The following is a 24,332-nucleotide window of genomic DNA, read 5'->3' as shown; positions in this document are numbered from 1 at the left end:
TATTATTGCTTCTGTGCTATTTGATTCATGTGGCAGGTAATAGTTTGGGGGGCTATGTACCCCTGTGGTATTGTGGACGGCGTCATGCACTTTGGTTTGCACAAGTGGCTCATGACTCGTGGCCTAGTCCGATAGATTTGCTATAGAGCATCTGTTGGGCTTTGCTCTTGCCCCAGCTGCGTGTTACTCTGGGGTTCGGGAGAGGGGGAATTTGACAATTCTGGCATCCTCTGCCTCGGCTTCTGCCTAAACAAAGGTTTATAATTAGACTGGCCTTCCCGTTGTCGTCCCCTCCCTCTTGTGTTACTTGCTCCTGTTGAGGTGGGCGTTCTGGTGTCACCGTCACTGTCACCGCTGGGAGCGTTCCACATGGTAAGGTGTGGTTTCTGAAAGTTCCCCTTTGCTTTTTGGGGCACCGGCAGTGGTGCCTTCTTGGTAATATTAATCTGAAAAATACGGATGAGTCCTTTCATGTTTATTAGCTTGGAGAGCTTTTTCTGGATTTTTAAAATTGGGATTGAACACTAAATTCGTTCACAGACGCACCCACATTATAAGTCTCAATAGTTGTTGTGTTCAACATAGTGGGCCTCATTACACGGATGGCGGTAAGGGTTTTCCGATATCAGTATTTTACCGGTACCGGTAAATCCTTACCGCCTTACTATGAGGTCCCTTTGCGGGTTGGGGAATTTAACGCCTGCTTTTTGCAGGCGTTAAAAACCAACCCGCAAAGGGACCAGGGAGCTAATTACGGTACCGCAATTTGCGGTACCGTAATTAGCGCCTTCCCCATTCCCATAGAGTCCTATGGGGCAAAAATGGGAATGGGGAAGGGCAATGGTGGAAGGGGGAATTACCGCCCCGCCAATGTTGGAATAGGGTGGTAATTCCCCTTTCCACCAAGGCGGTGCCGGTATTTTACCGGCATGAACCATGCCGCTAATAGCGCCATGGTTCACCGCCATCCGTGTAATGAGGCCCAGTGTTTTCTTTGGCTTGAATGTACTGGAGCAGCTCTTCAGAGACTGTTTTTGCAGAGTTAATGATCAGAATTAGCCAGTCACAGGTACATATATTAGACATACCTATGTCCAATCCTTGAAGAATTACAATTGGTCCAAAAAGATCTGTGCCTCAATTTTGATAATCATCCCACCAGGTGCTGCTCTCCACCAGACATACTCTGCCATAAAGGCGCTGTTTACTTTGGGGCAAATATGTTATTTCGTAGAGTTTCTATTTTGTTCTATTTCTCAGAACTGGGGACCGCCACTATTGGAATGCAATCTCCCAGTAATAATGGGGTTGCTACAATTTCGCGCCTTGAAACACGTATCATATCATATCATATCAATGCCTTCAACTAGTTCTTGTGCAGAGGTCAAGTCATTATTTTCCATTTTACCATCTGGTGTTTTATCTTGTGTTATGCACATAGGTTTATCTCAGGATGCAATGGATAACGTTAGGGTTGTCAGTATTGATAGTGCGCTACAAGTGATTGGATGCAAACAAAGTCCTCCTGTGAGAAACAAAGACCCACTCAGCTCAGCCACTTTCCCTCATCGTCACAAACACTGCTTATGCCCTCTGCTGTTGCATGCCATATCATATGTCACAGCATAAGGTCAACCTCCTTCCTGGTGTTATGGAGTTCCTCGCCTGGTGCTGTGGACGGCAAGGTGGTGACCGCCATGTAATGGGAACAAGATTTGGTTAGTGTCAGAGTGTCTCGGCACAGACCAGTCTTTGGGGGATCTAGAGTTACCCCATACCACTAGCCGAGTAGGGCAGGGCAGCCCTGAGAGCTTTAACCCTGTCCTAACCCCTGGTGGGACCCTGCAGGGCAATGCCGGTTCACCACTCACCCCCAACTGACAGAGCCCGAAGCTCTCCCAAAGAAGACACAACAAATAAATTCAATACAAGAATGCTTTCCCTTTAAGGGAAATGATGTCTCTGCACTGAACGGTGTTGATGAGTGTATAAATGCTGTTACATGTCTACTTAGTGTATCAAAGGACGTCTCCCATAGGGCCGTGGATACAATGTTGCCAGATTGCAGCTTCACAAGTGCGCAGAGTGCAGCGCAGGAAGACCAGGTTCAGATCCATGGTGTCCCCTGAAGAGATTCTGATAATAGGGATACAATGTTACCATTTCCCCACATGGCCAGTGGACCAAAGTATTGTAAAAGCTTAACCATTGTGCTTCCAGCTTTTATATCACAGACCGGAAACCTAAAAGAACTCAGCACAGACAGCACATGGGAAGATCAGGGAGGAAGGAGTAAGAACCAAGATGGCAGACAGGCCAATTTTAGGCTTGGCCTACCCCAGGGTTGTCCAGCTCCAGATCTAGAGGGCTGGATCCATGTCGGGTTTTCAGGATACCCCTCATTAATATTCATGAGATACCTTTTCATACATTGTTTCGAAATGTATGCACATTTTATTTTCCCTCATGAATATTAATTAGAGTTATCCTGAAAACCTGTAAGGATCCCGGCCCTCGAGGCCTGGAGTTGGACCACCCTGAACTAGCCCCTTGAGTTAAAAGCAGCCCCGGGTGCATTCAGGGTAGAAACCCAATCACAGCCCTCGCCCCCTTAAAATCTCCAGACTAATGCCCTCACAGACCTATTTAGTGGAGCAAATATACTATAAAAGCGAAAAGCTGCAGTCAGGTAGTGTGGCTTGCGGGAGGTTTGTGTTTGGAGAAGGCTGGGAATTGAAGAGCTGTGTACGGAGCGGAGACTGGAGGTATGCAGGAGCGTGGTAAAGTGTCAGCAGTGGAGAGCAGGATGAAGGTGGTCAGAGATAGGTGTCAGGGAGGAGGTGATGGTATCAGGAGGTGAGCATAAACAGGAGGGAGTGGTAGCCAAGGAAGAGGTGGTAGCAACTGAAGTGGAGGTGGTAGCAACTTAGGAGGAGGTGATGGCCAAGAAGGAGAGGATACCAACAGAGGAGGGTGAGTGTAAAGGGAACAGTAGAAGCAGTAATATATCAGGAGAAGGACAGTGTCAGGAGGCAGGAATAACTTCAGAACCAGAACGCTGAAGACAAGAAGAGGTGGTGGAGACCAGGGTGCATTAGGAAGTGGTGAAACCCATAGGGGTGAGGGAAGAGGTAGAATCTGAGATGGAGTGAGTGATAAGGGGGAGATGAACTCGGGGGACAGACCACTATGGAGCAGAGGAAAGAAAGAACATTCTGATGCTGTGGTGTTAGGAAAGGTGGTATCAAACGTGATACAAAGGAGACTGAAATAGTAACACAAGGGGGTGCGAGGGAAGCTGTGATTATAACAATAGGTAGCGAGGAGAGGAACCAGGAAGAAAGAACAAATGGACACCTTGTTAACTAGAGCACGCAGATTCGGCTTTAGGCAGTACCAGAAGGTGGGAGTATGAATGATCCAAGGTCAGGGAAGTTACTGTGAGATGGGAGAGGTGGGGAATCAGAACCCGGGAGGAAACCCACGCAGACCCCCAAGGGCCTTGACCTAGCTCCCCCCAGCGACTATATCCACTGGCCGTGCAGCTTACAAAACTGTACAACAGAGTGAGTAAGGTGGTAGAAGAAGCCAGAAAACCTGTACTTAGTTGCGACCAAGAAGAAGGGTTCAGGTCGCCCTGAGGCCCACATCCCAAGGAAAGGGGTGAGCGAACTCTTTTTCAACTGTACGAAATGGGATGCTTCTGAGAGCAGGAAGGCCTAGGGACCCACAATCTGTGGGAGAGACATTGGGCGCGGGGAGTTCGTTTTGTGAGGAGAAAGGGACCCAACCACACTGAGGAGAATAACCTCCTAACTTTCAATTTGCTTGGGAAGTTTCCATTTTCCTTGGATTACCTAGCTCACTCTTGTAACCAGTCTCTTGAGTAGATCGCTATCCCCTGAAGAAGTGAGCCCTGACAAACGGTCTTGACATGCTTCTTGGTCCCGGGTAGGAACCTGGGATACTATGTGTGGATCAGCGTCATTACGTTATATCATATGCCCTCCTTTTTTGATTTCATTTGCATGATCAAAACTGAGTTAAACATATTAGTTGATTACTCAACTGTGAAACCTTATCATGACTTTAAAAGTGCGTTACATTATTTCATCACCTACTATATGGAATTATGCAAAATAATTCCCACACCGACGCTCCATATAGTGCACACATTAACACCTGTGTACGTCTCCAAACTGTGCTAAACAACTATTTTCAATAACATCTTTGATGTGCCTTGTGCATACACCACATACCTTGTCTGTATCGCTTCCATGTTATTTTATCGCGGGATGTTTTTTCGCGGGGGTTTTTACCACAGATTTTTAACAAAAAAAACACATTGAATTTTATTCTGTTTATTTTTGGGGGGTTCCCCCTGCAATCTCCTCATCCCCTTTAATTGTTTTGTTATTCTTAAACACCCACACCCCAAATATATATTTGTCTAACCCACCCAAAAAATGTGATGAGTTTTTTTCGTGAAAAAAACAAGCTTGTGCTAAAAAAAAATCCTGCGATGAAATGAGGTTGTACCTCTGTATCGCCCCGAAATGAAAGATTAACGGAGCTAATAAATGTTGTCACACTAGTTGAAACAGTATGAAACAGAGACTCGTAGGCATAATCAGGTCCAAATGAAATATGGGTTTATTATGCCTCAAAGGTGGATTTGTGTTGAAGAAAGTATCAAATCAAAATTAAGGCCTCTCCGTAACAAAAGTTGGGTGTGATGAGAAATGGTCAAGTTCCAGGAATACTCATACAGGTGGCTGACAACCTTAGTCAGGGCCATCCCTTGAGTTGAAGTCCAGATTCACTTTGTGCTCAGACTGTCAGGCTCTGCTTGAACCTCTAAACCAAAGTCACTCGCACTTCTTTGGATCTGTATCCCTGAGACTTTGTGTCCTAACCAAGTCTCTCAATCTCTTGGCAGAGAGGTTCCAATAGTCAGGTTCGTTTGCTTGTCTCTTGCAACGTCTACGGTCTGATTCCCAAGACCTGTTAGTGCACTAACATTCATTGGTGCAATGGCTACCCCTCCTGGCATGTCGTTGCCCTGTTGGCCCGACAGTGAATTTCTTCTGTGTTTGTCCAGGATGAATTTTCAGGCCGTGGTCATTATATCCTAGGGGCACACTCTTCTTGGGTCCGGCTTCTGCCCTTGTTTGATTTAATCTTACAAGAGCTTCCCACTGGTTTAGCTTCTTCTTTAGGCTCAATCTCTAGGCCGCCTCCATTTTTCTGCTAACGAGGAAGCCTTTGGGTTAGCAGCGCCTGACTCTGGACTGCTCGGCAATGTCAAGGGTTTTGACCCATGTTGAATCCTTAGACTGGGTAGATGTGGGGATGAGCTGTCACCGCCCATTATTCTATCCCAGAAAAGGCTAAATCAATAGACTGGGTGGATGTGGGGATGAGCTGTCGCCCCCCACATTCACGCCAGAATCCAGGAGAACTGCGCAATTGGCACAAGACCACTCCAAAGATACAACCTTCTTGTGGGGGGTTCCACATCACCACTCTACTGTAAGGATGCCATCAAAACAATGTTAAGCAAGGATCCTATACTATCAAGCAAAAGACCACTCTATTGAACTGCAGTAATTCAAGACAGATCCCAAAAATGGATGCAATACCGGTACTCACCACTATCAGAAAGCCAGTGTTTTAAAACCACCAGACTTTTGTGTAAAACTGAACAGAGGAACCCAAACCAGGCCAAGGAAAGACTTGCTAAGAGGTGGATACAATGTAAAACTATATTCTGAAATGACTTGAAGGAAGTAATTATTTAATGTATATGTACAAATTGTAAGTTTGATTTAAACTGGGAACTAAAGTGACATGCTAACAACCCCCGACAGGAGTTGAAACTTGATCAAACTGCACTCCCAGACCTAGCTGCCTCCTGCTTCCCCACCAAAAGGAGATGACACCTCTCTGATTAGATTAGGGGAGGGGAACCTGCAGGAGGTTGAACAAAGCCTTGTCCTGGACTCAGGCAAATGTTATATTGGGGGGGCCGTAAAGTGGCTTCCTTTTGGGAGAAGTGGGAGGAGAAGTGCCTCTGGGAGCCACCCGAGCTGGAGGCAGGGACAGACAGAAGCTTCCCCCATGTGCTTTAGAACCTAAACCACACCCATCTGGGCCAGAGCATAATTTTAAAAAAAGATGGATAATTCATAGTACGGACTTGTCAGAATTATATAAGTAATATCATTATTCTGGTGATTTTTCTGTGCACGTTTTAAGAGGTGTTAGGACCCTGCGGTTTATTCTGGGGGGGTTGCTAGCAGAAAATAGGGTTTTACTCCAAATGTCTGCATGTTAAAAATCTGACACTTCATCAATTAATGTCCATACTCCTTGCGCACATGTGTGTAATTTTTGGTAAATGTCCGATATTGGTAAACCAGTCAAAAAGCGCAAAATGTTGTCATTTTTTAATGCAAGCCCCCAGGAAGATCAGAGGCGGACAAGCATGGACCATAAGGAATATATAATGTGTACATGTAATTTCAACAAATTGTATATCTCGGAAATATGTATTTGAATCAAATATAGATTTGACCCATAAACAGACCTCATCATGATGACAATCCATTTCCTTCCCCCAATCATGGGAGAGGGGAGAATTGGGCCAAGAGAGGGGCAGGCTCAGTTATGCCACGCACACACCCACTTCCAAAACACATAAAAAGAGACTGCTGGGACAGGTAGAGACATTCAATTCCATTTGATGCGGAGCATGCTGACCGGCGACTTCACATCCAGAGATCCAACACTTAGACTTCCAAGCTAAACAGAGACTACAGAACTTTGAACCTAGAAGGCCCACTGCAAGCAAAAGTATTCTCAGCAGGCCTTCAGAATCCAGCAACCTAACCAACTATTCAACAGCCGGGCGAGCTGTCTGAATTCTTTGCCAAGAACTTTTGCCAGTACCCAGAAAGCAGTGTTACATCCAGAATCCACTTGATCCAGACCGGAAAGCAGAGCAGTATCCAGAACCAGAGGCCGTCGTATCCAGAGAGGCTAGACCAGCAGAGCAGAACCGGCGCTGGACGTGTTGACCAGATCCGTGACGAGGCCAGTCATTTCAAAATTAGGAGTGAGTATCCGCCAGAACTGTGCAGAACCCAATCTCTTAGTTAAAATAATCTAATCCAAACTATTTTAACGTAATTGGAACAGCCTCCTAGAAATCGTGTCATCTGTCATTTTTAAAGCTGCACAACTGTTACCTGTCAATTCTGCAGCTGCAAGCTGTCACCTGTCATTTTGAGTTTACTTTCAATCCGAAAAACGACCTTCACAAAATCGTCCATATCTCTGGAACCGTTTGTCCTAGGAACAAGATTTAACTTTCCTCTGAAAGCTTAGAATCTAAGCTTTCCAACAAACCTAGAACCGACATCCTTATACTTTTAACGCAATCGCGATTTACGCACTCGCAAAATTTACCGCGATTTGCGATTTGGCCTGATTTCGTCATCTGTAAAAAGATAGCCACTTTTGCCTGAACTGCTAAAATTCGTTTGCAACCTAATAACCATCCCTGAACCATTGTCAGGGCTGACCTGAACTGATTAAAGTGTCTACCACTCACCCTGAACCTCCTATAGGGAATTAAAAGCAATTTTAGCATTTTTCACTTCCTTGCCACCACATTACAAAGCTCTCTTGCCCGTGTTTTAAAAAGCATACCTGTTGTCTAAGCTTGCTGGGGGGGGGGAACTGAATTCCGTATTGTATGTGATTGTGTTCCTGAAGACTGTGTGTGTTACTTCCATCTCCTTGCATTTCATATAGGGGGGGTGAATTGCCACCAGGGGAAAAGTGAACATATTATCTCTTGTGAAACCATATCAGTTTATTTTCTGTACTGCATTTATTCCACCTTGCATTTCCTTGAAACCATAAAGCATTTCAGCTTCCTCATCCTCTATACTACTTCTAAGTAACCAAATCAGTTTACCAGTAGAACATTATCCATTGTTGATCACGGTCATATTTTAAGTGTGTTATCCAATATTAATGTATTATAAAAGTGTGATAGATATATATTGTTATTTTTCTCAAATAAACCTTTTAAATTTGCAAAACAGACCTACTTCTTGGCTCAGTGGGGTCAGGGGGATTCTAAGAGAGGGGTGTTATATAAGGGTTGTCATCCAGAGTACATGAACTGGACCTAAAAATATATCAATAAGGGTTTCCCTCAGCATCCCAGACTAGGCATTGACTTAGCTGTAGTGTTGAAGTGAAGCCGCTTAACAGCAAGTTTTACTTTGTTTCTTTGGTTGGATTTGGATTATGGCTCCTGGCTGGGCTTCTTCTGTCCCCTTGTTTTAGGATGTGTTACTTTACTTGACAATTCCACCAGATCCGGAGTATGGCTCCAGGTAGCCTGTAACCTGGTTTGTCTGTTCTCATTCTCAACAACTGTAGGCTTGGGCCTTGCAGGTTTTCAGCCGCTGGACCACGAGGCTTAATGGTCTCAGGCCTGATATCTGGGTCATTCTCCAACTCGGGCCCGCTGGCTCCACCTCCCGCCTCTTGGTTCCCACATCCCCCTAGCGTTTGCCCCTTCAGGTTTGGCCATTGCTGAGTTGCTTCTATGAGCCTTATTTTAAACCACCTCCTTTTATCCTCCTCATACCGATGGTACTGTCCTTCCTTCCGTCCTCCAACTCCTCTCTACACTTCTTCATTCCTTTCACCTTCTGCATACTGTTTTCCCCTTGTTCTGTGTCCTCCCTTTGCTTGCTCTTTCTTCTCTCCCTTATTCTGCCTGTTCCTTCCTTCCTTTTTCTCCCTCTTCCTCCTTTCTTCTAATCATTACACCCTGTTATACCATCTTCTTCCTGGCCTCCCATCTTTTCTCCAACCTTAAGCTTTCCTTCACTCTTTCCATACTCCTTCGTTCTGCTCTCTGTCGTGTTCCTCTATTCGGCTTGATCCCTCTCTTCTAACATACCTTCCTTTCACTGTGTTTTTCTCCTTCCTCAAATCTCCTGCTTGCCTTCACTCTTCTCTGTGCTCTCTGACTACCTCCAAATTACTCTAGATAGCCCAAGGGAACCACCTTGTTATGCTGTAGATTACAGGCTGATGGTGTTGATAATGGGTTAACTCGACACGCGTTTTTGGCATCATTAAGGAGTTTGACGAATGGTCTTCAGTATTCGGCTGAGCCCCACCCATGATGTAGCTAAGGGCTATTGCAGCTATCAGTGCCCTGTGACTCTGCCCACCGAGGGCATAACATACAGGGAATAAGACAGCCCTGTCATGATAGATGTTTGATTCAATCATGGCACTCTCCATCTCTGCTATGCATTTCTCTCTCTCCTACTGCCACTGACATCTGCAGACCCCACTGTCACATTGGAGTCAATATGTATCGTTGGTTTGCAGTCTGCCTTGTAGACTGAGTATGGACAGGGCGCTCTCTGATTCAGTGGTTAGTGCTTGCGGGCCTTGATTGCGCTCTGGGTTTCCACACGCTGTGACACAATGTCTACTGCCCCGAGATTTACAGGGATGAGTAGTGGCTAATCCACCTACTCAGCCTCAGACTAGTTGTAAACCAGCAGTTATCTCAATCATTAAGGTCAAGCAGGCACCACCGACTGGTATACCTCCTTCACCTCTTTTGCTAACTCCTTCACCTCTTTTGGTAACAATGTCCAAGGGCAGGCTATACCCCTCAGAAGGTGTATGAGCTGATAAAAGTAGCAACTGAAATAGTATAGTACAGTGGATGCAAAATAAAACAATGTTCAATCAAGGTTCAATAAAAATATAGGTACTTTAATAAAACAATCAATGTAAATAAACTAATTAAAGATACTAAAAACCCACCTATGGAAAAGACACACCACAAAATGCGGAACCTGATGTGAAAGGACACTCTGGGTTGATAAGCAGGGGTGTGCAGGCAAGGATTTCTGAAATTGCCAACGCTCAAGCATATTTTCTTGTAGAAAAGAAAGAGGGGGGGGCTTAAAAGTCACCATGGTCCCACAAAGGGGGCCAGGCAGACAGGGCATCTGCACAGTACCTTTAAAGCTTGTCTTTGGTGTTTAATAGTGTTGAGCCAAGCTTCTTGGTGCTTTCACTGCAGCTGAGACAATGTCGAGACGTTTGAGTCGATGTGTTCCCACTGATAGATGGCATTGACTCAGTTCAAAGGTGTTGGCTCCCACTGTGTCCAGTCTGGTTTGAAATGGTAGAATGATGGCCATGCTGGGTCGGGTCAGCATGCAAGAAAGGCGAGCTAAATGTCTTCCATCAATTTGAGTCTGCACTCAAATCAGTTACTGCCATCATCGGACAAGCCAGTCCGCTTCAGTGGATTGAGTCAGTGTCTAGTTGGCTTGAAGTTCACAAAGCAATTCTAAGTTGCGTAGAGTATCAAAAGCAGCACTGATGGTCCTGCGGTGACTCGAAGTGTGTTGAGCGTGGGCCAGCCTACTCACAGACATCTTGAGACGATGAAAAATGGTCCAAGCTGCTTCTGCACTTTTGAGTTGTTGGTAGGCCCAATCCAGGGTCTCCAGGACATGTTAGTCCTTCAGTTCTGTGGATCCACTGCAGGAAGTTGGCTGAAATCTACAGGGGTCCTCCACCACCAGTGCAGGATCCTGGTCCCAGTGCAGCATGCAGCAGAGCTGCTTTGATCCACAGCAGTCCACCCCCACTGTTCCCTGGGGCTAATTAGGGGATGGAGGTTGTATCTGTCTTGGATGCCTTCTGTCTGCCTCTCTCTGGCAAAGGACGTTTATCCCCAACAGAGGTCATGTGAATCCTCCTTCTTGCCCTGAGAATCCAAAGATGAATTAAGGAAGGTTGGGCTTTCCCCTCCTTATAAAGGCAAAATGCCACAGGGGATTGGTCAAAAGCAATCCTGCTACAAGGGGTCTAATCCAGGCTGTTGTAACAAACGACCTTTGCCTTCGGACATCATAACCAGAGTGCCTTGTCATGAAGGAAATGGGGAGACATGATGTAGTAGCTAGCCCTATCAGATGATAAGATGGTGAATTCCCTCTCTCATCCTATTTCTCTCCTCTGGCTCTCTAGCTCCGGACCCACCCAATGTCTGCTGACTTCAAAGGGTCTCCAGTGGTCAGCATCTTGCTGTGAATGTGGTGCTATCTCTTTTCTGCCTTTGAGACAGTGGTACCCAGGTGATTTCCTGGGGAGGTTTCCAGTGCCCTGGGAGGAAGCTGTTGCCCTTTCTCCAGTAGAATCAACAGGTAGCTTCATGGTCACTGTCTCACATGTCTGTTGTGGAGACAGCCAGACCAGATGGCTAATACACATCAGTCTAGGTATAGCTGAAGCCCTCCTTGCAGAACTGATGCGTGTATGATATTAAATCGCTGTATAATTGTGTGACCTTAGTAGCCACCATGCCCAACCACTCATGGCCTCTATGTAAAGATAAATGTGCCACCAGGCAAACTGAGGTACACAATAATTATCTTTTGAACCTGAGATGCAGAGGAATATATAGACCCATCACTTTGTGTTCCAGCACCTGTCAGGAATGCACATGACCTTTTGAACCTGCCCAGTGACATTGCAGGGCTGGCACCGAAGGCATAAGTAGGCTATGTAGGCAAAGGCACATTTTTGCACAATAATTCTGGCAAGGAGCATTTATGAAAGAGGGGGTAATTCGCCAGACCTCCCTTCCAAAAACAGAATTACCTGATTCATTTTATTTTCTAAAAATCTAACCAAAATAAAAAAGGTTTATCCTATTCCGTCCTCGCGAAATGTCCCACATGCACAGAGTCGTTTGTAGAATGTTGTACTCTGGCTTCTTAGACATTAATTTTGGCTCCGACATAGAAAAAGGAAATTGGGAGAGGCCTTTGGGGACCTGCCATGTACCACATCCAAGGTTAATATCATTTATACTTTTACTCTGGTACAGGGGTCCATCTCTCCCCATCTCAAAACCTAAAAAATGGGGCTTTCTCACATAACAAGTTTAATAAACAATCCAAACATGTTCCTTGCCATCTGCCTATTGTTGGGAATTTGTCAAGGTCACTGGTGTGGTACTCCTAACTAATATGAAAAAATGAAGATAGTGTGTACTTAAATTATTGCATAATTGTCCCTTTCGTGCCTAGAAAACATGATACATAGCCTCATATGTTTGTTTTCCTTAGTGACACACTTACTCGCTCTCATTGCTTGTATATATCAATGCGGCAGTAGACATTGGTTATATGTCTGTGTCAGGACCTCTCTAAACTGAATTCCGTGGAAACTGCTGAACCCCACAATCCCCAAGAAACGTTCCGTCAACAGCAAAAAGCATACTGGATAAGGTCATAACGTTCCAGGGGGAACGGGAAAGTGGATAGAATAGAAAGCAACAGATCTCCTCTTCAGATTGTTATGAGACCTAGAGCCGTGAGAGGAAACAATGGTGAGGACTTCACTACGACTTGCAAGTCCTTTCCTTCCCACGCACTTCCACCCCTACAAAGCCTTGGTTTCTAGGGCTACCTGCATTCCTCCATGAAGAGCTAGGAGAAAATCGCTAATCTTCAAGCGGGAGTCTTGCATTGGACTTGATTCTCACTGGGACTTGCTTTGTAAGTCCTTTCAACGGATGACTAGATTAGAGATCTTCGCCTTAGATCTTGCTGTAGTCCTCTTTTTTTCCAAGGGCTGAAAACGTGGACATTTGGGATAAAAAGGTACATTTGTAGATCCCTGATTAACTCCCTCGAAATTGCTCCAGGATAACTGTTTCAATATGTTCATGTGTATTGATTTGGTGCATCCAGGTTTTAACAGTTTGAGTTTAACTACATAGAGCATTTCTTGTCTTTGTATTTGTATTTGTTTTATTTGTATAGTGCAGCCCGACCCGAAGGCTCTTAGTTTTCAGATGTTCTTATTCTTTATGTTTGTACCTAACTTTCTCTAGTCTTTCTTTTCTCTTTCTGTGCTTTTGGGAAGACTCCCTTTGAAGATATGTTTTATTTTCCTTACTAGGATTGCAGTTTTTACTAGTTAGCTCTTTAGATGACAGGATTGCTGACATGGTATTGTCTCTCTGAGAGAAGCAAGCGTCTCCTCTGCAGCAAGCTAGATACTGCTGCTGTGTAGTGCTGCAGCATGGAGCAGGAGATGCACGGTCTAATTGATAGTACTCGCTGCTCTGAACGTTGCTCACGATTATGCGATACCAAGATGCTACTCCCTGGGACCGATGAGCATCTGCATTCAGCTGCAGTTCTCAACTCACGGTTCCCTCAGGAAGGGTAGAGCAGAGGAGCCCCCCTTTTCTGAACTCAAAGTCCAAATTCCTCATCTATTAAGTCTCAATCTTTTACCAGAACATGTACTATTAAGCTCCTCTGTCAATCTTCTTTCTTGAAAGCTGTAGGCGCAAATGGGGGACTTCAGGAAACGGGACCTGACTCAATATCTTGAGATGATCAGTCAGTTTTAAAATACTGGTTGATGGTCTAAACTGTCTGAAGATTTTGAGCCCTCTGACTTCTGAAGTCTTCCCTCCATCTCGGTTTAGGGAGAATTCAGTTAACGAACACACTGAATACATGACACAATACTAACTCCTAACCTACACATCTCAGCCTGCTCCTCCTCCCTAGGGAGCTGCTCTTGATCTACTCTTGAAACACAACAGAAAACTTCCCCCATCCTACGCACATCTTCTAAGCACCTGGGAGACACTCTAGAAGGGTGTCTTTAGGACTTGACTGTCTGTATTGGTTGTCAGAATAAATATGGGTGGAACACACAGAAGGCGAGCACTCAAGGGCTTGTCTTGAACCACTCTTAAATATATTTGTTCAACAAATCGCATTAACGTTTTGCTCAATCTCGCATACTCCCCACTAAAGAAAAGCCACCTATTTGACAAAGTCCACCTCAGCAGGAGGGTGGCTCGGTAGTCTTTGAGTGGAGAGGTCGGGGGTGGAGTCCCCTAACATTGGGCTCTTTCTGCTTGTCCTTTCCTAATTATAAACCAATCCTACCCTCCTCATAGCCATGCCACAAGCTGGTTCCTCCACCCACAATGGGTTCCACCCCTCCAGATAAGTGTGTTCCACCTAATCCCAGGCCTCCCACACTGGGATGATCCTCCTTTGCAACTGCACCACCTTTGATGCTTCGTCCTCTTCTGGCTTCACCTTCCACCTCCTCTAGATAAACATCTTTTCCTCGACTCTGCCTCCATCTTGAAACTCTCCTCTTCCCTCTCCACATATTTCACCTCTGCCTCTTGATACTCCCCCTGCTCTTAACTTTGCCTCCTTCCTTAACCTCTGTTCCTTATGTTTCACCTTCTCTTACAGTCCACTTCCTACTCCTTAACTTTGCTTCCTTGCTTAATCTCGCCTCCCTCCACCTCCTAATGTTTCACCTCAGCCTCCAGATACACATCTGGATCCTGAACTCTGCCATCTTCCTTAACCTCTCCCCCTTCTAAGTCCTGATGCTTCATCCCCTCCTCCAAACAGTCTCTGGCCTCCTTTCTCTGATTCCTTCCATCCTCCTCAAATAACTCTCTCCCTTCCTCCTTGACGTAACACTTCTCCAACAGCTTTTCCCTATTTGTGTCTGCCACACCCCAACTATCTTCAAATGCTGTCCTTCACTACTTCAGCAACCCACACTATAGCAGGGTTTGGAGCTGTTTTATACCGTGGACATGATTCCAAAGAAACAGGCTGTGGTTTTAGGGGAGGGCTACAAATTCATTTGATTGGTCCAAGCAACTTCCTTCTGGGTTCTGCTTAGAGGTGGAGCTCATTGGGACAGAGACTATTAGAGGTGGAGCTGCCATCTTGGATTTTACTATTGTGCCTGGCGTCCCCCTGTTTGACCTTTGCCAAACACTACCCCTCGCAGGAGAACAAAATGAGTTCTGCTTTTGAAAAATCCCATCGGAGCACCCCTTAATATGAATCGCCTCCCCGGTGTTTGTAGGGATGAGAACTACAGATCTGTAGACCTGGCAAGAGGACTGAGGAACCCACAGTATTCAAAGGTGGCTCTTTTGGTAATTTTGAATCCTTTACCAGGTCCGTAGACCTCAAAGTCAGCAGTATAAGCTACCCAAGCCAAATCATGGGGTCTTGCCATATTGGTTTGATGTTCACAATTCTGGAGCCATCATCATGCTGGGGAATGAACAGGAAATGTAGTTCCCCTGTGGCTGTCCCCCCTTAAGCTGCTGAACCCCAGTGCAGTGCCCCAGGGGATTCCCCATAGGCTTCCGAGGGGCTGCCTTTCTTGTGCTTAGGGTGGTTTCCCAGCCCAATAGGCCGCTGCTCGTTTGACTCCAAGCCCTGAGCAAGGCACTTCATCACGGGGTACAAATGATCGAGTTGAACATCTTGTGCCTTGTATATGTCTATATTTGCATATAACATGGCTGAAAATGCAGAAATATAATGTGTTGTAATGTACTCAAACCTTTTCCTGTTACACCTGCAGCATCTTTTACTCACACTCCTTGATTTGGATGAGCATTATGAGAGATATATAGATGAAATCATGGACATAAAATCTGAGAGCGTGCTATAGATAAATAAATAAATACAATTGCTGTGCATTAGTTGATGTCAGCTACGCATTGTTTAGGAAGTATTCTCACCCATATTCATTGTGTTCGTTCTCCATATGACTACATTTATGGTTCCATTAGCAGTGCGCCAGGTTCAAACATCCCACCACACTTGTGGATGTGGCCTAGCCTTTCTTTGTTGTTTCTGGGTCACCCACCTTCAGTGCTTAATTCTTTTTTTTTTAAAGTTTTTATTTTTATGGGATCTTGGCAGTATATGTGCACCTCCCATTGTACTTTTTTACTTGTATTTCATTCCTCAACAAATGTCTTTGTTCACAAGAGAATATGCAAATGTATTCTTTTTTTATCAATGAGTGTTTCTTTTGAGAAACTCAACGTAAAATGTTACTATAGCTTTGTTTTAATTTTGTATTTTTAGAAAGAACTCCTCATCTTTTACTTTGGATCCTATCGATGCATGTTACTTTGCACCATTCCACAGCATCATTCAGAGAAATGTCATGACTTCTCATGAGGAAAATCAGTTTAGGACTATGTTATTGTTGTATCTGCACTTTATTGCATGTCTGGATGGATGAGTGCTTGGTATGTGTGTAGGGTGTAGCAATGGTAAATCCCCCTTTAGTTTCCTTCCATTTTCCAAACTCTCCATCCAACCTCCAGCTCTCTCCTTCTCATAGTACCCTCACTCACCACTGTCCCCAAACTCCTGCCCCCCAACTCCTACTGGAGCAACCCACAATGCCAGACTGATGAAGATGTCTTTTTTTAGCAGGGTCTCTCCAAAGCTATGGGCTCAATCCTAAAAATGAAAGAAGAGGAGACTTACATGTAAAAGGACATAAATGGGAACAATAATGTTGAATATACCGATCCATATATTGAACATACATTTCACCTGAATCAAATCTCTCAAAGATTAGAAGGACATTGGCCGTTTAGGAGTTTAATCTTAAATAATAAACTCAGTATTGCACACATAACTGCAAGGAGTGTAAAAAAAACAGTGACTAATATATTAACCCTGCTCAGATAGTCATATGTAGATATTCTCCAAAAACAAGCAATTTTTAATCTCGTAAAACTTCAAAGCAGTCTGAGCGATAATTGTCTGCCCTCATCTAACTTATTTCATTGCAGCAAACTCACCAAACAGAGAATGCCTTTTTGCAAGGATTACATGTTCGATCCAGCGTAAGATCCTAACTTGGACAAAGTGTCAGAAACATAAAAATGCATATGAGGAACGCCATCACTCTCTAGACTCAAGGCGGGGGTAGACGGAACTGCATCACTAACCCCCAACCCACACCTCTAGTGTAGTATCCCTTCCTTGGGGATACTACACTAGAGGTGGTCATGACGGTAGCATCCACTGTGAATTTTTAAAAAACTTTTATTGAATGTTTTGGTCAGTTATCAACAATTACCAGCAGGCTAAACAAGATCAACCTGGGTGCCTACTCCTTTCCCTTGACGATAAACAATGTCCCAGGTTCTGCGGCACCCTCGATTCTGTACATCGTCATCGGATTGGCAATGGTGCCCATCTAGTCCTAGGCACCCTCAGATTCTTGCTGTTGAGGGCATCCAGATCCTTTGCTTTTGGTTCTATGTGATATAATCGCTGGAAATAACTTCGAGGGTGACTCAGTATATTTTTTAAAGGCACTCAATACCCTCCCCAGCCTATTTTAGGACTGGTGTACTTAAATAAACAAACTCCAGTCCGAGTATATTTGGGGAAAGTGTTGGATAGTGGGTTAAAAAAATATTGAGTCACCCTCGATGTTATTTCCAGCGTTTGTTTCACTGGGGACCTTGCTTTTCCCCCAGGATTGTGTGCTACGTGCATTCACCTTTTTACGCTTTCCACCGCATGTCTCCAGCCTGCGGCTTTCGCCTTTCTAATCGCAGGCTGGATGTCTAAGATTCTGCAGCAAGAGATAAGTTCACCATTTATGTCTCAAATGGTATTTTCTCGATGGCCTCTCCGCTTCATTTATATGTAAAGATTCCTAGTGATTGTATTAGGGGAATTGGGTCAGGATGTTTTGCCTTCCTGTATTTGCTGGCCACACTACTATGAATCTAGTTGTCAAAAATGGGTAATGTATAAAAAGACTAAGGGCCCAATTCATGGAATTTTTTGCATGGTTCAAAGTCAGTGCATAGATATTTTTATTCATACAAAATGACTTTGAATCAGGGTTTGAGTCGGCAGTGCAAAGTCACTTCTCAGCAGTGCGAAGTCACTTTGAACCGTGGCAGAAATTCCATGATTTGGGCCATGAGTGTAGTCCAGGTCCACAGATTCGCACTGCAGATGTTCTTTAGGATGTATTTAGTATCATCTGTAGATTTGATACGTTTCCAGCCTAACTGCACTGTCCTTGATTGTAGAACTCCAATTGTTTCCACAGGCTCTAGTAGGAGAGGCTTTGTACTATTTTTTAGGGTTGCGTTAAAAAAAATGTACTTGGTCCTTTTGTTCATGCGAGTTACAAAAGGGACCGAACAGTCCCTGCTATATGAGAGGAAAGGCTACGATCGTATCACTGATGGAAATGCAAATTATCTGTGGAACCCCACCAGCTGTGGGGTGTTGGTGGGAGGAGGGGTGACACAGAGGTGCAGATTTTATTTAGGAGCACACGCGTGGGAGGAGTTGTAAATTAAGGTGCGGGAGAACTCACAAGATTTTTCTTAGCACTCCTCCCCTCCCTCACTCCAGAAATAAACATTTATATTTCAGGGGATTAATTAATACATTGTTAAAGAAAAGAGGAGTTTCCTGTAATGTTGCCAGCAAACTAGAAAAGGTGCACATCTCTTAAATGTACAGAGCTGTTCGTCAGTGTTTTCTGCAAATTGTACAAATTGAGGGTCTATGTGATTACTCCAACCCCCAGAATTCCGACAGCTGAAAATGGCGACTTTTTTCCCCAAACCGTTTTTTAAACCCTTTTTTCTCCAAATACATATTTGGGTGGAGACCCTCTGCAGTCCCCCGCATACTACTATTATATCCCATACCCCCCACATATATATGTGGTGTAAGGGGGTGTCGGGAAAAAAAAGTTAGAATTTCGTGAGTCGGAATTCTGAGGGTGACATTTTGGGCCATTACCCAAATCGACAGGAATATTCACAAGTGTTCTCCACAAGTTCCTGGTCCTGGTGATCTGAGTTTGAATCCCACTCTCGGGAACCAACACAGATCATTTACAGTAATAATTGCCTCAATTAGTTTCCCAGGATCTGCACCTGGGGACATTTTTGCAGGATCATCCGACCCCATGACCAGCGCTGTATCTTAAAGATCCGTCGTAGATGTCCCCCTAATGGTTTCTGTACTCTTGGCAAGAGTGCTCAGATGTATGCAACCCGTACAAGTCGCTGGCAAATGATTATTGCAGTATATTTCGGCACCTTCTTTTAACCAATGCCGCCATTGTTCTGTGTGTAGGTGCTGTACAAAGAGAAAGGCTTGGATCTGGAGTCTGGCAGCCACGTGGTGAGAGGGAACCAAACACTGTCTGTGCTGCTGACGAGCCTGCGGAAGTACGTCATTTATGAAATCCAACTACTGGCCTACACAAGGATCGGGGACGGCGTCCCCAGCGCCCCTCCAATACTGGAGAGGACCAAGGACGACGGTAAGTTCTCGCGGCGCGTGGCAGCAAATGGAAGCTGCGCCATCATGTTTACTTCATCCCAGCAGATGTACAAAGCATCAATATTCTGCACATTTCCAGCAGTGAGGGCCTGGCGTTAGGTGAGGCAACCATGGGTACTACTTGTGGCGCTCTAAGATTACTTACTTTCTAAATAAGTAATTACTATTAGGTATTTAGCTGTGTTTTTGTTATGTATACTGCATGCGGTAATTTCTCATACTGCATGCAGTATTCGCAGTACAAAGTACATTTTATGGTTTTAACTTAGTCATGTGGGTAAAAGTAACCTAACCATGCAATATTTCGACCTACTAAATTACTAAATTAGCATTTTGTGTAGAATGTCCTCTGTATGAACTGGATGTTAGTATACACTTATCACAGTCTCTCTGCTGTACTCTGCACAATGAAACCCCACCGCCCTCCGCCACTGAAGTTTCATACGGTCACAGGTGATTTTGCCCCTCACCAATGTATTCTCCTAAGCAGAGAAGGCCTGTAGGTGTCTTGGTGAGGGGCCGAATGCGCAGACAAGGCAACCCCATCTGCACCCTTCGCTCTCCCAACATTGCTGGAGCGAAGGTGTTGCAGGACCATACAGCAGCACGGAAAGGGGACGAAAAAACAGTCTTGTGCAAACCAAGAGTGCAAAAGGGAGAAGAAAGGGCAGGGGATGTGCAGCACTCAAGTGCTGACAGCAGCCTTTTCCTGCCGCTGCTTCCATCTGTTAACCAACCTTAGGAGTCCTGGGTCACCCACAGAGCTATAAATACAGACATTTAAGAGAATAATAAATAAGGCACAACACAGACTCCAATGGGGTGCATGAATGAAGACGTTTAGCCAGTAACAAAAGGTGTGTCAGTGGCAGTGGGCCTTGCGGCCCACTGAGCTGCTGCCCCATGTTGGCGGTCTTACCGCAAAGCAAAATACGTCTTTAATTTACTACATTAAATTTGCGGTTTGTGTAGTGCACTTTACAGGTTGCCTTTTTGTGTGGCTGTCACCTCCCTACGGGCCTTGCATTATCCAGCCGTGTTCTCATCACTTTGTTGCCTTTTTATTCCTGTTTCAACCGCATTGGCTCTATGTCGACAAAGATCGCTTAGCGGCTTGCATTATCCAGTCGTGTTCTCATCACTTTGTTGCCTTTTTATTCCTGTTTCAACCGCATTGGCTCTATGTCGACAAAGATCGCTTAGCGGCTTTTCAGTACACATTTGGGGGTTCAGCTTTGCACGGGATGTCTTTCCTGTTTCTGTGCAGAGGCCAGTACACACATCCTGTGATAATCTGCGGCTACCTCCCCTCATTCCTTTATGCTTCCATTACAAGCCATGCACCCCACAGGTGCCACAAACGGGCTTTGCCAAGCCAAGAATCATTTTAAAATGGGTACCCACGAGCCCTGACACATCTACAACCTCCCCTGCAATGTGTGTCCCCATCTCAGCACAAATATTTCCTTCCAATGCATAATCATGGCAATTGAATGAGGTTCAGGCATTTCTTTGCCGTGTTTTTAATACATTAAGCTCAAATCATGTAATGGTATTGCCAGTTAGTGTGCTTGCTGTGGTATTTTGTGTGTGCCACATGTGCTGGCTATGCAAGGAAGGCATGGTATCAAACTGTAATACAGACACAAGTGATCACAGTTGAAGGGTGTTTATTGAACTTCAATTGGGTTTGAAAAACACTACCTAATCCTAAATCTAAAAATGGGAGCAAGCTACAACCATTAAATAATAATAACGCAGTCTTAGTGTTGTCTTGTCAAAATAAAAGGGCCTATACTAATAAACCTATTACCAATCCTTACTTCTAAATACAAATAGTGTGGAAAAAATGTTATGCAAAAGCAAAGTGTTCAAGAAATATGTCAGGATATTCAAGCCGTTGGCTTCCCTTCCCCACGTTTTTAGCACGGGACAAGGCGGCACACTGAAGTTTAGCGCAGTCTCTGGCTTCTAGGTCAAAGTCTCTTTATCATTCAAAGTCTCTTACTTCAGAGGGCCTGATGTGACAAATATTCAACAGTTCCTTTCTCCTCAGGATTCTCATGTACAACTTCTTGGGTGATTTACTGTTCACCTCGGGTCCCCCTCTGTCAGGCTCAGACCTAGTTTAACACAAAATCTTCTCAGATGATTCACTGTTCACCCTGGGTGCCCCCCTGCCGGGCTCAGACCTACTTTGACACAAAGCTTTCAATTGATCTCCCTCCGCCGGGCTCGGACCAACTTTCTCTGCTTTTATTTCAGAAATTGAAGACTTTCGATTGTGCACAGGAATCGGACAAACCCGTTGCAGGAACACTTCGATTCACAATTACTCGCTCTCTTCTTGATATGCTCTCTTGCTCACTTTTCCAGTTCACAACTGGATACCTTACAGAGACTTTTGACTGAGCACCAACACAGTGCTGGACCACTCTGTCAAGGGTATTGTATTGTACTTTAAAAGTTCAATCACTCATCAGCAGTTCAACTTTACTTGCAGTCTTTTATCACACACGTTTAAACAATGTGCGTTCCAGTGCTCAACATACAATATTGCTGCTTGCAACCTTGGCTTTAACACAGGCTGGTCTTGTATCGGTCTCCCCAACTCACCAGCTGTGTTGATTTCACTGACACTGCTTTGTTGTTGGACCAAGGACAGTACCACAGCGGCTGACCATTCTCCCTGCCTTGATTATTGACGAGGGAGGGCCCGGGTACCTCCGACACACAATGCAGGATTCTTAAACTTGTGTTCGTGGTCTCACGCTTTTCAATCGTGAGGGCTCATGAAAACAACGGTTCCTTGTCAAAAAGGTCAAGGGAACAACACTCCTTGCGATCACCTTCTGTTTTGCCGTCTTTCGTTAAACTGCCATCTTGGACCTGCTGTTTCCTTGTGTGTTTTGGCTCGCTCAGAGTGTGCTCTTGTGCTCCTCCTTTTATCCGTGTGGGGAACTTTAAATGAAGTCAGGTGTGAGTACTTGTCAGTAATTGCCTGACCTTGCCTGACCAATGCATTGGGAGATGTCGGGTAAACAGCTTAAGTGTTAGTCTGTTATCTCCCATAGCGGGCTGTCAGCGTGAAAGTGTTTGTGTTGTAAAACGGGTGGTGGGTAGAGTTCCTGAATATCCTACTCGGTAGGATGGGCTAAAGCTGTTATAGGGAAGGGGTTACCACGTCTCACCATCTTTTCTCCCACTCCTTGAAGACCCCTCCCCCAGGTGATCTTCCTGCACTTGTCCACCCCCAGGAGCTGGATCCAAAAGCCAATGGCTGTGTCCTGGCCACCTGGATGACAGATCCCCAGGGACTAGTCGGTGAGACCTTCTGGTTTCTCACAGCTAACAATAATTCTGTTTCCAGTTCTATATTAATACCTCTCAGATTAGCATCATCTACCAGCATGTAAATAAACCAAGCCACCGGAAATATTTTTGTTTTGGTCAAGGTGAAGGTTGCAGTCACATTATATAGTGGATTTACCAGTGAAAGTAAAGTTAGGCATAATCAGTTCTGTTGGTGAAAAATCACTCCATTGCACCATAAAGACCTGGCCAGTTATGTTATGTTAGAACTGGGCAGTTATGTTACATTAATGAAATTACAAAGCACAGGATTTACACCAACCAAAGCATCATGGTGCTAAAAAACAGAAAATGAGAAACAGAAGAATTAAAAAAATAACATTTAAAACAAAATGTTTTCAGATGACGACGAAACGATTAATGATTTCCAATTGCTCAAAGAGAGCGCAGTGGCTTATTCCATAGTGATGCAGAGGCAACAGAAAAAGCAGGGAGCAAAAACCTGCACAGTGAAAATAGTGCACCTCTTAAGCAACTGAAAATACTTTGGACTGGTGCTTTGCACAGTTTCACTGTATATTGAACTCTGTGTTATCCCCTCGAGGCACTGCCCTACATGTTTCTTAACATGCCCACCATAAGCAGCTTGATTCGCTTCTATACCAAGAAAGTCCTTGTGGTGCAGTATAGCATGTCTTGCTATATATCTAATGTTAAGGCAAATCCCTCTAAGCATCTAACAATGGTTTCGTGGTTGGTAGGAGGAATATGATTTGCTGAGAGACATACAACAATAATCTTAAGGAGCACCGCAGTAATACCCAGTGGCCCACTAGGTAAACAACGTACGAAGATAAGAAACCAAGGGCCGCTTCTTTGGTGCTGTGTGCTCGCAAAATGATGTGTATACCAAAATATAGCATGTACTTTAATGTGTTGAAATAGAAATCCTCCCTGTAACGCAAACTTGTAGTCAGATAGTTTAATGTAATCTTCTTGTGACAATGTGAGGAAACAGACTAAAGCTATAGCCAGTGTATTTCGGATCAGCAATCCCTTATCAGGGCATAGTCTAAAAGAAGAAAAAGAGTACTTAGTTGAATTAAATAGTGATCCATCATAAATGGAAGATTACTGTAGAATGGAAAACATACCTGAGTTCAACAAAGAAGGAACACTGGTGACAACAGATAACAACAAGTCAAAACAGCACCCATAGTGAAACCAGGATATGGCACAGTACCCATAGGTGAACCAACCACCCAAAACAAAAGGTTACCTGAACAACCTCTTCAAATGCAGGAAGACATCTGAAAACTGTGGAAAGAAGCAAAGTAAAAGTGTCACTCTCAATATCGAAATCATATCTATGATATTGGATTAGTTGTAGACTGAATCAGCCAATAAGCTTCACAATGCAATGCCTCCAGATTGTTTTGTGATATGCCTATTTTTTGGTACACATTCAGTAGGAAATGTAGAGATTGTTTGGTCCATACTGACAGCATTAGTAACCCCAGTACAACGCAAGTTAAAAGAATTGGGACATTTACCGGCATGCTGTGCACAAATTGCAATAACGTTATTAAAGGCAACATAGTGTTTCATCCCAGATCCGGGGAAAGGATTCTTCTGAGAAATATTGCGACCTGCGATACCGCAAATATTACCTACCTAATTGGATGTCCTTGTGTCCATTTATTGTCTTTGTGAGCCAATCTGCTCGAGCAGCAACGT

The 24,332-nt window shown here is 44.5% G+C and overlaps 1 protein-coding gene across 1 annotated transcript in view; it reads left to right on the top strand.

The window, feature by feature from the left end:
* The window catches only part of SDK1 (sidekick cell adhesion molecule 1), a 2,988,580-nt gene that overhangs the window by 2,547,215 nt on the left and 417,033 nt on the right, over window positions 1–24,332 (top strand). Inside the window, exon 27 of the mRNA XM_069647588.1 lies at window positions 19,074–19,263. Coding sequence (XP_069503689.1) covers window positions 19,074–19,263 — 190 coding nt within the window. The remainder of the gene's footprint in view (window positions 1–19,073; window positions 19,264–24,332) is intronic.

This window comes from Ambystoma mexicanum, chromosome 2q (assembly GCF_040938575.1).
Source record: "Ambystoma mexicanum isolate Mex_15411 chromosome 2q, UKY_AmexF1_1, whole genome shotgun sequence".
Classification (NCBI taxonomy): domain Eukaryota; kingdom Metazoa; phylum Chordata; class Amphibia; order Caudata; family Ambystomatidae; genus Ambystoma; species Ambystoma mexicanum.
This window is presented reverse-complemented; position numbering and strand designations above follow the sequence as displayed.